The 12695-nt window shown below is 53.3% G+C and overlaps 3 protein-coding genes across 3 annotated transcripts; 1 reads left to right on the top strand and 2 right to left on the bottom strand.

Annotated features, from left to right (window-relative positions):
• Window positions 1–967: 967 nt before the first annotated feature.
• Window positions 968–5423, top strand: ssdA (mRNA-binding translational repressor SSD1; the record flags this gene model as incomplete). The annotated part of the gene is made up of 5 exons (XM_053093769.1): window positions 968–1064; window positions 1134–3829; window positions 3897–4256; window positions 4320–5320; window positions 5384–5423. The coding sequence occupies 5 exons, from the start codon at window positions 968–970 to the stop codon at window positions 5421–5423; spliced, it is 4194 nt and encodes a 1397-aa protein (XP_052951415.1).
• A 1824-nt stretch (window positions 5424–7247) lies between these two features.
• Window positions 7248–8871, bottom strand: KD926_001836 (putative ubiquitin conjugating enzyme E2; the record flags this gene model as incomplete). Its single annotated transcript, XM_053093768.1, has 3 exons — window positions 7248–8390; window positions 8459–8785; window positions 8869–8871. The coding sequence occupies 3 exons, from the start codon at window positions 8869–8871 to the stop codon at window positions 7248–7250; spliced, it is 1473 nt and encodes a 490-aa protein (XP_052951414.1).
• A 1014-nt stretch (window positions 8872–9885) lies between these two features.
• KD926_001835 (putative GPI anchored protein) lies at window positions 9886–10535 on the bottom strand (the record flags this gene model as incomplete). The annotated part of the gene is made up of 2 exons (XM_053093767.1): window positions 9886–10410; window positions 10467–10535. The coding sequence occupies 2 exons, from the start codon at window positions 10533–10535 to the stop codon at window positions 9886–9888; spliced, it is 594 nt and encodes a 197-aa protein (XP_052951413.1).
• Between the last annotated feature and the right edge of the window lie 2160 nt (window positions 10536–12695).

Below are 12695 nucleotides of genomic sequence, written 5' to 3'. Positions count from 1 at the left end.
AAATTAAACACGAAGGCGAGAGAATCCCCACCGTGAAGGAAAAAAAAATCCCCCCTGAACGAGGCCAGAGGTGCGCTAGTCAGTCGATGGCAGTTGGGGCATCCGCTTACTCGGTCGTTCCCCTCTCTCCGTCTTCCAAACCCCCCCATCCCTCCAGCTTCATCCTCTCTTTCCACAAGTCGATCTAAATCTGGCTGCGGCTTGATTCTGCTTCAATCTTTTTCCCGGCTTTTTTTTTTCTCTCTTCTTTTTCTTCTCTTCTACCTTTCATCTTCCCTTTTCTTTTCTCCCCTCCTCTTGTTTCTTGTTCCTTTCCTCTCCCTCCCTCGCTCCTTTCCCTCTGCGATCGACCCGTAACCCGGTCACCGCTTCCTTCACAAAAAAGGAATTTCTCGTGTGAAAAAAAAAGGGGGAAGAGGGAAATTTCGACAAGACGTCATTCATCAGCATTCCACGGTGGACGATCATTTGCCGGTAAGCTTCTTCTTTGCAAAGAACCCCCCCAATGCCGGTCTACTCGACTTGCCTTTGGACCTTCCTCCATGGCTTTTCCTGCCTTCATTGTCGTCTGTCCGATCTCTTGCCCCCCTTTCCCTTCCCCTCGTTCCTTCCGGCCAGCTTGCCTCTGTTGATGTCACTCGCTCTCACGTCGGGGACAATCGTAACTTCCTTCTGGAGGTCTTGCAGTGCCCTCCTCCCCTTACAGCTCTTCCTCTGACCTCCCCGATCGATCTTTGTTGTTCTATCTTCCCACATACTCCTAATTCGCTTCGCACACCTAAACTGACCTATTTGTCTCTCTTATCTAGTAGCAATACTTCAGACCTCATCCGTCGTTGCTCCTAAGCCATTCGGTCGCTTTGCAAACGCAAAACGACCCTTTTCGCCACTCTCTTGTCATTGACAGGCCCCTCTTTGCAAAGACTTGATCCCGACGATACCCCGTCCTCTCATTTCCTCCCGAAAGATGGATCAACAGGGTCAATCCGGGGTTCCCGGCCCGGCTGGCCGCAAGCTCCATATCGCCCATCGGAGAAGCCCCTCGGAACTCACTCCCCTCATGAGTACGTGCCCATATAATCTTCCCTTTTTTCCTTATAATTGGCCAACAATTGAGTTAACAACCCGTCCAGTGGAACAACTGGCTATTCAGCAACAGATCGAGCTGCTCCAACAGCAGCAACAACAAATCGCCGCCACGCATCAACAGTATGTTAACATGGGACTGTTACAACCGCAGCAGCTGGGCCAGGTCTCGGGATTCTCTTCTTCGTTGCAAGGTGGCGGTGCGTCCGTCGGTGGCGTCTCCCCTCAGCAGATCAATGCCTTCCAATTCCCCCAGCTTGCCCAGCAGCAACTCGGTCAGCAGCAGCAGCAGCAGCAGCAGCAGCTTGGCGTGCCGATGAACACTTCGAATCAGCATTCCCACCGACGCAATCAATCGGCACTCCCGGGTCTTGGTATGGGTCCCCCTCCCGCCCCGTCCTCGGGAGCGTCCGGATACTCCGACTTTAACCAGCAGCAACAACAACAAAACCCCCAGCCCAAGAACGAGAATGGCAACCACGGCCGCAGTCGGGGACCCCCCGGTGGTGGCGGTCACCAGCGTCGTCACTCTCTGGCTCTTCCCGAGGCGAAGAAGGCGGCCGAGCTGGCTCAGCAGAAGAGGACCGCCTCCGGCTTCCAATTCCCCGGGCCTAACGCCGGTGGCGAGCCGTCCGACAATACCCCTAACTCCGACGACAGGTCGACCCCGGTTAACACCCAGGCACCCCAGGGCTTGGGATTCCAGCGTGCGGGTAACGTTCGTGCCGGCGGCGGTCACGGCCGCAGTCAGTCGATGGCTGTGGGCGGCAACCGAGGATCGTTGTCGGGTCGCGGTGCTGGTGGTTTCCAATTCCCCGCCCCCAGCGACGGATCGACCGGATCGGAGAACCAGCGACGAGGCAGCCAGGCTGGCGGTCATGCTCGATCCGGATCCAGAAACTTTGACAGCAACTGGCGTCAACCGAACAACCAGGGTCAGGGTCAGGATCAGCAGAAGGGCTTCGGTCAGCAGAGCGGTGGCTTCCAGCCCGGTCACCGGGCCCGTGCCTCCATGAACCAATCTATCGGCTCCATCGGCTCCTTCCAGTACCCCAACCAACCCCAGCTCATCCAGTTGCCTCAGGGTCAGGTGGTCATGGCCTCCCCCCAGATGTTTGGCGGTAACCAGCAAATCAACCCCTTGCAGCTGGCTCAACTGCAGGCTCTGCAGCAAAACGGACAACTCAACAACCAGGGCCTGGGTCTCCAGGCCAGCCAGCATGCTCCTCCCCAGGTGTCTCCCCAACAGCAGCAGCAACAGCAACAACAGCAGCAGCAGCAGCAGCGTAAAACACTCTTCACTCCTTATCTGCCCCAGGCCAACCTTCCCGCTCTTCTGAGCAACGGCCAGCTGGTGGCCGGTATCCTGCGGGTCAACAAAAAGAACCGTTCCGACGCGTACGTGACGACTGGAGACCTTGATGCGGATATCTTTATCTGTGGAAGTAAGGACCGTAACCGTGCGCTGGAGGGTGACTACGTGGCCGTGGAGCTGCTGGACGTCGACGAGGTGTGGTCCCAGAAGAAGGAGAAGGAGGAAAAGAAAAAGCGCAAGGACATCACCGATGCTCGGTCGGGCAGCAACGCCGGCGGAGACAAGCTCTCGCGCTCCGACTCTGGCCCCAACGGCGACCGCCAGGAGGTCGGACCGGACGGTAGTATCCGCCGTCGCGGCAGTCTTCGCCAGCGTCCCACCCAGAAGAAGAACGACGACGTCGAGGTGGAGGGTCAAAGCCTTCTCCTGGTCGAGGAGGATGAGATCAGTGACGAGCAGAAGCCCCTCTACGCCGGTCACGTCGTGGCCGTGATTGAACGAGTTCCCGGACAGATGTTCTCCGGAACCCTTGGACTCCTCCGTCCCAGTAGCCAGGCGACGAAGGAGAAGCAGGAGGCGGAGCGGCTGGCCAGAGATGGTGCACACGGCCGCCCCCAGCATGACCGTCATCAGGATAAACCCAAGATTGTCTGGTTCAAGCCCACCGACAAGCGTGTTCCCCTCATCGCCATCCCGACCGAACAGGCCCCGCGCGACTTCGTCGAGAAGCACCAGGACTATGCCAACCGTATCTTCGTTGCTTGCATTAAACGGTGGCCCATCACCTCTCTGCATCCGTTCGGAACTCTGGTGGAGCAGCTGGGTGAGATGGGCGATCTAAAGGTCGAGACCGAAGCGCTCCTCCGCGACAACAACTTCGGCTCCGACGAGTTCTCGGACGCCCTCCTGAAGAGCATTGGCTGGGAGGACTGGTCCGTCGCTAGCCAAGGCGAGGCTCTTCTGGCTTCCCGCCGGGACTTCCGCCAGGAGGTCACATTCACTGCCGACCCCCGAGGCACCAAGGAGCTGGAGAACGCTTTCCATTTCAAGACCCTCCCTGACGGCAAGGTGGAAATTGGTGTTCACGTCGCGGATATTGCCCACTTTGTGAAGGCCAATTCTCTGGTGGATCGTGAGGCCAAGAAGCGCGGCACGGCCGTTTACCTTGTCGACCGTCTCGTCAACCTGTTGCCCCAGCGTATCTCCACCGACCTTTGCTCCTTGCTGCCCGGTGAGGACCGTCTGACCGTCAGTGTTGTTTTCAAGGCCAACCCGGAGACTGGTGCCGTTGACGACGATGTCTGGATCGGCAAGGGTATCATCAAGAGCTCAGGTCGCTTGAGCTATGATGAAGCGGATGCCGTTATCAAGGGCACTTCGGAAGTCGCTTCGCCTGAAGTCAAGGCCGAAACCATTCGGGCGCTTTACGTAAGTTCCTCTCTCCATTTTTTGACTCTTTTGGTGCATACAGCTAATGTAACTCTCCCTCAAACAGGCTGTGTCTTCGAAATTCCGCGAGGCAAGATACGGAAACCGCACTTCGCAGCTGCCCCCTCTTCGCCTTCTGTATCAGATGGACGATGAGAACGTGCCGGTTCGCTACAACATCTTTGACGCATCTCCCGTGCAGGAGCTGGTGGAGGAGCTGAGCCACAAGGCCAACTTCTTCGTTGCCCGCAAGATTGCGACTGCGCTGCCCGACAAGGCTTTCTTGCGTCGTCAGTCCTCTCCCAACGCGCGCCGTCTCCAGACCCTGGTTGAGCGCATGAACCGACTTGGCTTTGGCTTGGACCCGACCAGCAGTGGAACCCTGCAGAGCAGTCTCTGCAAGGTCGAAGACAGCAACCTGCGACAGGTAAGCTTTTCCCGATTGAACAGTCAATGATGGTATCGCGCTAATCAAATCACACATCCATAGGGAATGGAAACACTCCTTGTGAAAGCAATGCAGCGTGCCAAGTACTACGTTGCCAGCCCTCAGGGTGAGCAGCGTCAGCACTTTACTCTCAACCTCCCGGTGTACACTCACTTTACCAACCCCTCCCGACGATATGCCGATATCGTCGTCCACCGCCAGCTGGAGGCTGCTCTGTCTGACGGAGCGGTTGAGTTTTCCGAGGACTTGGAGTCTCTGAACAAGACCGCGGATCTCTGCAACAACAAAAAGGATTCGGCTCACAACGCCCAAGAGCAGAGCGTTCACATTGAGGCTTGCCGGGAAATGGACAAGAAGCGACAGGAGATTGGCGGCGACCTGATCAGCGAGGGTATCGTCCTTTGCGTGTACGAGTCCGCCTTCGACGTTCTCATCCCGGAATATGGGTTCGAGAAGCGTGTCCACTGTGACCAGCTGCCTCTGAAGAAGGCCGAGTTCCGCAAGGACAGCCGTACTCTGGAGCTCTACTGGGAGAAGGGTGTTCCGTCCTCGGCCTACATCCCCGAGGATGAACGGCCGAAGCCTGCGAACTCCCGTGCTGCCCAGGCTGCCGCAGCCGCGCGTGAAGCAGAGGCTGCCCGAGAGCGTGCGCGCGAGAGGGAGGAGAACATGCGCAAGCAGACCGAGACTGGCACCATGTCCGCCGACGACGTGGACGCTCTCTTCGATGACGACGACGACGTCTCCGAGGTTACCGAGATGGCCGCTGGCGTGTCGTTGAACTCGGCTGCCGACCGCTCCACTCAGAGCATGCCCCCGTCCCCTACCCGCAACGGGCACCTCCAGCAGGCCCCTCACCGCACTCGCTCGGATCCCAAGATCGCCACCATCTCCGGCGATGCTCCCGAGGCCAAGTTGACCAACAAGGAGAAGTACCTGCGGCTGTTCAAGCTGCGCGAGGAGGATGGAGAGCACATTCAGGATGTCACCGAGATGACCCGTGTTCCCGTTATTCTGAAGACTGACCTGAGCAAGAGTCCCCCGTAAGTTTTTCTAACAGCATGTCTTGACCCTGACTATTCCTTGCTAACCTTTCTTGACTCTAGATGCCTCACTATTCGCTCCGTCAACCCCTTCGCTTTGTAGAGGGTGGAGCACTATATTCGCCTCCTCACATGTTGAAGTAATAAGTTTTGGCCCATTTGACAAATCTTCCACAGGGGACGTATAATTGATATACATTGGTTGTCCTACAGCTCAACCATCCTTACTTGATCACACAACCAGTTGGTTGGCTCTTGCATGTCTTCTCCTGACAATATTGCTTTTTAATCAGTCTAGCGTGTTTAGTGCTCTCTGTTTTCCTTTTTCCTTTTCCTTTTCCTTTTCCTTTTTCTTTTTCCGTTTGCCATAATGGCTGGTCTCCTAGTTTATCTACAAGACCGCTCCGGGGAGCCGGTTATCTTAGGTTGTTCAAATATCAGTTATTCTTACAGCGTGGTCTTGTTTTGGGAACAGAAAAGCCTCTGGGAGAACTGTGTTGATGTATCACTGATCTGGTTTGCGAGACGTATACTGATCCAGAAGTGTTCCACGGAGATGAGGAACTGGAGGATGGATGGGTCGCGTCGGAAAAATTGTCTATTATTTTAGATAGTCTCATGGCTTATTGACTGGCTGTTTCGGAGATTCTTGAGTGTTGCTGTAAGATTATTCTATGAATTGTAGTATGTAATCGATAAGTAACTATACGAATGTCCGTAGACAATTAAACATCGCCCACGTCAGGGTAATTCAACCATGCATATATCACAATATCAAGTACGATACTCCAATAAGCAATGCGATCACAATCACACTGACTGTCCTGCTTACCTCAGCTTCTAAAGCAAGTGACTCTGTGAATGGTCTAGATAGACACCGAAGTATTCAAGCACAGTAGTCGTTATGCCCGCTGGTTCCATCCGCGCAAAGCTCACAGGTGATCGTGTATTCAAGGTCTCCCACAATATCATTGCAGTAAAAAAAGTATATTCGACCACTCCTGGCAATTCTCACCACCCTGCAGCTCGCAGGTAGCTTCCAGTCCCTGGCCTGGGTAACGGGAAACTGTATGTTGAATCCACAGTAATGTAGTCCCCTGGAGCATCATGGTTGGGCTGTTGTGCCTTGAAGTAAGGTTGTTGCTCCTGCAAGTAAAAAGATAAGAAGCTTCATGGCAATGACGCTAGAGTGAGTGGAATTTGTAGGTTATTGATAACTATCGGGTAGGTAGTCAGTCAATGAAGAGCTTAATCTAGATACCTACGATTCTCCCAGACAGGACACTGACTGGTATTTAAGCACCAGCAAAAGCCGTTACATCTTGCTGAAGGTCTTAAGCAAATATGTAGACTCCTTACGCCAAATTACGGTGAAGATGTGTAGTGTAGCTTCTTCGAAGCACCTAATCAGCACTCAAATCGGGTATAACCCACTCACTCAACCAATCTCTCCAAATTTGATGGGAAAGAGAGGGACACACACACACACACACACACACACACACACACACACACAGAGAGAGAGAGAGAGAGAGAGAGAGGGAGAGAGAGGGATGCAGCAGGAGAGAAATGTATATAAGTCACTTTTATAAAATTGATGTAGGAATATATGTATGTCATGCACGCCAATCAGTTATCAAATGCCCGTTCTTGTCAATCCTCGCCCCAATGCTGAACACTAATAATGAAAAACTCAAAAAAAGACGCCAAGCCAAATGCATTGAACCCCCCGTAATGTAAAGAATTCCTGGCGTGGGAAGACAGGCAAAAGAGGATATAAAAAGGAAAAAGAAAGAGAAACGAACAAGAGGAGTCGAGGATAGGAAGAGAGAAAGAGAGCCAGGTATAACATAAAGGTATTATAAATAATGATACGTCAAAACAAAAGAATGGAGCGTAACGGAAGGTGGTTCAGTAGGTGAAGAGGTTACAGCCTCCTGATACCAAGACGAGGTTTCGCTTTTTTCATGCCAGAGCCGGAGACTTTTCTCGAGCCTAGGAGACCTGGTCTCGATAGTTTGGAAGTGCCCAGGCCAGGAGCAGCCGTCGGGAAGGTATTGGTCGCGGCATTGCCGGCTGGGATCGTTGACGAGGGAGCGAGGATAGTCGATGGGAAGGACGTGGAGAGGGGTTTTCGATCCCGTAGACCCTTGGAGCCTGCGGCGGAAGAGGAAGAAGATTCATGGTTCTCTTTGCCGTCACCGCTCAGTTGACGGTCTAGGCCCATCCCATTTCCTGTCGTAGGCTCGGGGACGTCCTCAAAGATTTGAAGGTCGTCGCGGACGCGGCCGGATGAGTTGACGCCCTTATGAAAGAGGGAGAGTTTGGGGGATTTGCGCTGTGGTGAGCCGTCAAGGGAGTTGTGGTATTGGGGGTCGCGGACGGCGGAGTGGTGGTTGGCAGCGATGTTCTTTTCAGAGGCGGTCATGGGGTGGTCGGTGTCGGTGTCGGTGGTATCTCCGTCTGAAGCCATGCCCATTCCCGTTGCTGACGAGGGATCTGGATAGTCAACTGGGGCCGTGAGGACGGAAAGGGGTCGTTTGCCGAAGGCATTTTTGCGGGGACTCGACGAGAAGAACTTGACCGGGGACGGGGATAACGAGGGGTCGTTCTCTTTGCTGGCAGCGGAGAGGTTGTCGTGCTCGTCGTCGGAGAAGGTAGGGGCAGGGGAGTCGTTTTCTGTATCATCCAGTTGGTCTTCGTCGTCTTCAGAAGATTCTTGGTCGTCGGGTTGGTACGGCGACGGTTGCGACTTTACTGTCGGCAGCGGGGTAGTAGCGGGCGCGTTCGTCTGGGCGGTTTTCTTCATTATCACTGTTTGAGTCTTGACGTTTTTGCGAGACCGTAATAATCGCCCATCCTCTTGCTCTGGAATCACCGTGCCCTCATCCTCTCCTCGTAGTTTCGCCTCGGACACTGCCTGTTTCATGTCTGCCGGAACAGGCGCATGGATAGACGTCATTAGCTTTGCCTGGCGGGCAAAAGCTTCGTAGTTTTCTTGAAGGAGGGATCCGGCGGAGGAGTTCAAGGCAGAGTCTGGGTTTGGATAAATCAGAAGACATGATATTGTCTGTGTGACGGATCCGCCTGGTCAGCTTTCAATCGCGATTTAACACTCTCAGCACTAGGGTCACTCACGATAAGGACATCCTTCAACGTCAACGTCGGTTTCCAGTCCCGTTTTAATGTATCCACGCATACAGCCCCCGTCGATTCCTCCACGTTCGGATGCCATATGCGAGTTCTGAACGTGGCCTTGGGCGGGCTCTTGGGGTAATCCTCGGGCATTTTGAGGTGGAGTCGCCATAGGCCCTGTGAGTACGGCGTGCCCTGCGGTCCGGCCAACAGGGTTGATAGTTGAGTCAAGTCATCGCCCGACGAATCTTCGGAAGGATGGAGGTAATTCGGCGGGAGGTCCTCGTGCAGGGCGGCATGGTCTGCCGCCAGACGTCGGAAGCCAGACGGCTGCAAAGAAGGGGTGAGGTTAGCTGAATCGTCCACTTCGTTTGTCTGATTTATTGAATAGAATAATTTGGGGATGGGCTAACCATATTGTTCCTGATTGAAAGTTTTAGACAAGACAATGGGGAGGTGGTGTTGGTGCGATCTGGCAGTTGTTGATGATGATCGAAGTATGTTGCGTGGTGCCACAAAGATGCCCAAGGTCCAATTGCAATGAATGAATGCAATGCTGTGATCACGACACAGATAGAACTGGAAAGGAAAGATAAAATCCGATTTGACAGAGCTAAGCCAGGCCCATGTAACCGAGTCAAGGCGCAAAAAGAAGAAAGTGTCGATCACGGACCAGCTTTGTCTAGATCTCGGTTGCCCCGACGTCTGCGGTGTTTCCCTCCTTTTGTTTTGATGATGTGAAGCGGACGCCGCTAGTCTCCATCCGGTCGGCAAACAAAGGCGCGGGTCTGGTCATGTGACTAACGCGTGTGGCGACGCGTTTTGGGAAGTCTAATGGATTGCCCGTTTGAGACTAGTCGTTATCCCCTTTCTTAGTCGGTCATCATTTGTCGGCCATTGCAGATTTGTGGACCGGGGATCGAGATATCCAAGATGATAGATCAGACTAGAGATATCGCTAATCAAGATTACAGACATCCATAGTTCCTTTGATCTGCCCTGTAATACTATCTACAGTTGGGACTTAACCTTTGGGAGTTCAGGAACATGGATTTCCAGACACATGTCGCATATACCATGACTTCATTAGGATATTATTATTAGTTTACTACAGAAGAAAACAAGTTCTTATGTGCGCCGCAAATATGCATCTTTTGTAACAGGCGGTTGGCTTCGAGCAAACAAACGAGACAAATGAAACGAAAACGAACCCCTTCCCAGCATTGATACAAATTCCAGATAAAGAGAACGTGCGGCAGATCGATATTGCTTAATCTCGTAGTTCTCCTCGTTGTTCCTTTTTTGGGGGTTTCATATAGCGGGGAGGCCATGAGCATCTGTTCCCTTTCCCCACATCCATCTAAGGACTGACAATAGCAGAATGGACGTCAACTCATGGCCCCAGCGGAAGGTGCGATGATGCCAGGCGTTTACAGGAAAACAGCGATGGCAGCACCGGCCAGGAGACCCATGGGGCCGGCGGTGGCCATGGGCATGGCGGCGCCGGAGGAGGTGGATCCGGTGGCAGAGCCGGAGGCAGAGGCGGATTCAGTGGACGACTCGCCGGTGGAGGACGACTTGTGGCCGGACTTGGTCTTGGTAGAAGTCTCAGTCGAGTTGGTGGTGTGGCTCTTCACGGCGCTGCTGGACTTGGTGAGGGTGGAACCGGCCGAGCTGGATCCGTGAGCGCCGCTGGAGGCAGCAGTGGTACCGGTGGGGATGACGGGCGAGGAGGTGGCACCAGTGGCACCGGAAGACTCGGTGACAGCGGTGTTAGTGCCAGTGGCACCGGTCGAGGCAGCAGTCTCGGTGGCAGTACCAGTGGCAGTACCAGTGGCAGTACCGGAGGCAGTACCGGAGGCAGTACCGGAGGCAGTGTCGGAGGCAGTAGCAGAAGCAGTCGAGCCGTCGGTAGAAGCACCAGAGACCTGGACTTCAGTGGTAGTGCCGGTGGGCTGATGATGTAAATGTCAGTATGATTCAGACTTGAATCGGATTATGGAATACATACCACAGCGTCGGTGGAGGACTGAGCGACGGCGAGGGCCGAGAAGGCAACGAGGAAGAGAGAGGCACGCATTTTGAAGGTGGTTGTTGTTGATCACGAAAGAGTTGAACGACTGACTGTTGATCGAGAGAGGATGACGAAACGGTCTTCAGATAGCGAGCAAGCAAGCGAACGTAATGAAGATGGCAGTCAAGAGTGGTTGCGAAACGACGGTGGGGGGGAAGAGCACTTTATATTACGGAAGAGGGAAAGGGGAAACAAAGAAAGTGACAGGTGCAGGGGAATCCTTTAAATAGACAGCCAACCTACTCCGTAGTCCGTAGACCAGTCCCCGGTGACCCCTACAGTAGGTACTTCATCAGCCCTGCGTCTCGTTGGATGAATGAAGCGCAGGACTAGACTAAGCCTACGCCAACCTGGCCATCCCTCCTAGTGGCAATCGCACCTGCAGGATCCACCGGCCACACAGGGAGACAATCTCTCCATGGGCGGGAGACTGAGTCTAGGGCGTTCCGGGGCGGGCTGGTCTAAGCCCTGTTGGTGCGCAGCAGAAACCCAAAAAGTGAAAAAGAATCCCAAATCTGCCTGGTGAAGGGGAGGTTTGCGTATGCCTGCACCTATTTTTGGCCGCCACCCCGACACAGTCAGCTGCCCGCCCCACTCGGTCTCGCCCATTGATCTCGGAGGTCGGTCCTCCTCTGTGACTGTTTGTTTGTGGTAGTTACGAGGGAGTCTTTTTCTTTTCTTGTTTTTATTTTATTTTATTTTATTTATTTATTTTTCACTTTTCTGTTCTTTTTCTTTCTTTTTTTGTGCATTTGCCTTTTCGTCCTCTCCGTCCAAAGTTTGTCGGTCCTCTCGGTCCTCCCTCTCGGAGTCTCTCCCTCCTTAGCATCCTGTCTCTCCCTCTGGCTCCCTTAGTCGGATCCTTGTCTCACCCATCGCATCCCAAAATAACGGGGTTAGGCTGTATCCATGACTAACGGTTATATCATTCGCTTCTATTTTAACCCTTCAATTGAAGTGCAAGTTGGAAAACAGCACAGGTCTCTGGATTAGCCCACTAGCCACAGGACTTTCCCTACCAAAAGTAGTAAGTAGTAAACAGGTACTCCGTCGACAACTCACTCCGTCGAGGACGGGACGCACTGCAGATTGTCCGATCCGCATAGACCAGCTGGGACGGGAAGGGAAGCCCTCATTCAAATTAACCCCTCCAAATGAATCACTCTTCTGAATTTCTCAAAATTAAATGACTGGGGCAAGGTCAGTTGCCCAGACATCGTCTCCCGCGCCTACCAGTTAGCCCATTGCTTAGGGGTTTCCTAGGGGAAGGTCAAGCCACCGTCATCCCAGCAATAATGCGATATCCTGCAGTAACAGTAACATACTCCGTTGCCTCGACTGATGGCTGTACATACGTAATCCCCAACGGAGAGGACCGAGTCCTTGTGCAAACGGCGCATGGTTCGCAATTCATCCATTCGTGCATTCATTATTCGAGATTCACCCGTATCTGCGAGGCTTGAGAGCTTTGACAGAGTACGAGGCTACGCAACCGTCCTCTCCTTGCCCCATTGGTTCACGGACGCCGCAGGTAAGATTGGATTCCTGCCATCCTACCTGGGGGCTACCTATGTATTCCCTCTCTGGAGTATACATACATACGGAGAGCCAGGAACAAATGCTACAGGGTCCATGTCTAACTAGAACTAAGGTAAGGTAGTATTACGAATAAGGTAGGACACACGCTGCACACACACATACACAGCTACGTCGAGGACGGAGTGCCTACGGAGTAGTTCCCTGGCAAATCTTGACGTATCGTCGAATTCCTCGAGGAGAAAATGGTGAATGGAAAGGAAGAAAGGAATTCGGTCGAATTCACGTCGCACGGAATCAGCCGAAATGCGTCCCTTGTGGCAGGGAGTACGTATGCCCGCCCTGCAGCATCAGCTTGACAGACAGGAATTCCAAGACATTTGGGCCCGGTCTGGAAGAGTCTGCCGTAAGGTACCGTTTCCAGGGGGTTCTTTGAACTTTTACAGTGTACCACCTACCTACTGTGCAGTACTGAATTATGAAACCTCCGAGTGAAGGAAAGGGAGTGCTCCTGTCTGGATGTATTGGTAATTACCGCCCCTCCCTTCTGACGCAAGGGAAATTTAATAAATCAATAACAATGAGTGAACAAGGGTCATGGCAAGGTGTCAATAATATTCCCCCTTCTGT

This window comes from Aspergillus affinis (genome assembly GCF_023601865.1).
Source record: "Aspergillus affinis strain CMG 70 chromosome Unknown NODE_138_length_87845_cov_86_099250, whole genome shotgun sequence".
In the NCBI taxonomy this organism is placed as follows: Eukaryota; Fungi; Ascomycota; class Eurotiomycetes; order Eurotiales; family Aspergillaceae; genus Aspergillus; species Aspergillus affinis.
Note: the sequence above shows the minus strand (reverse complement) of the source record. Positions and strands in the feature narration are given on the sequence as shown.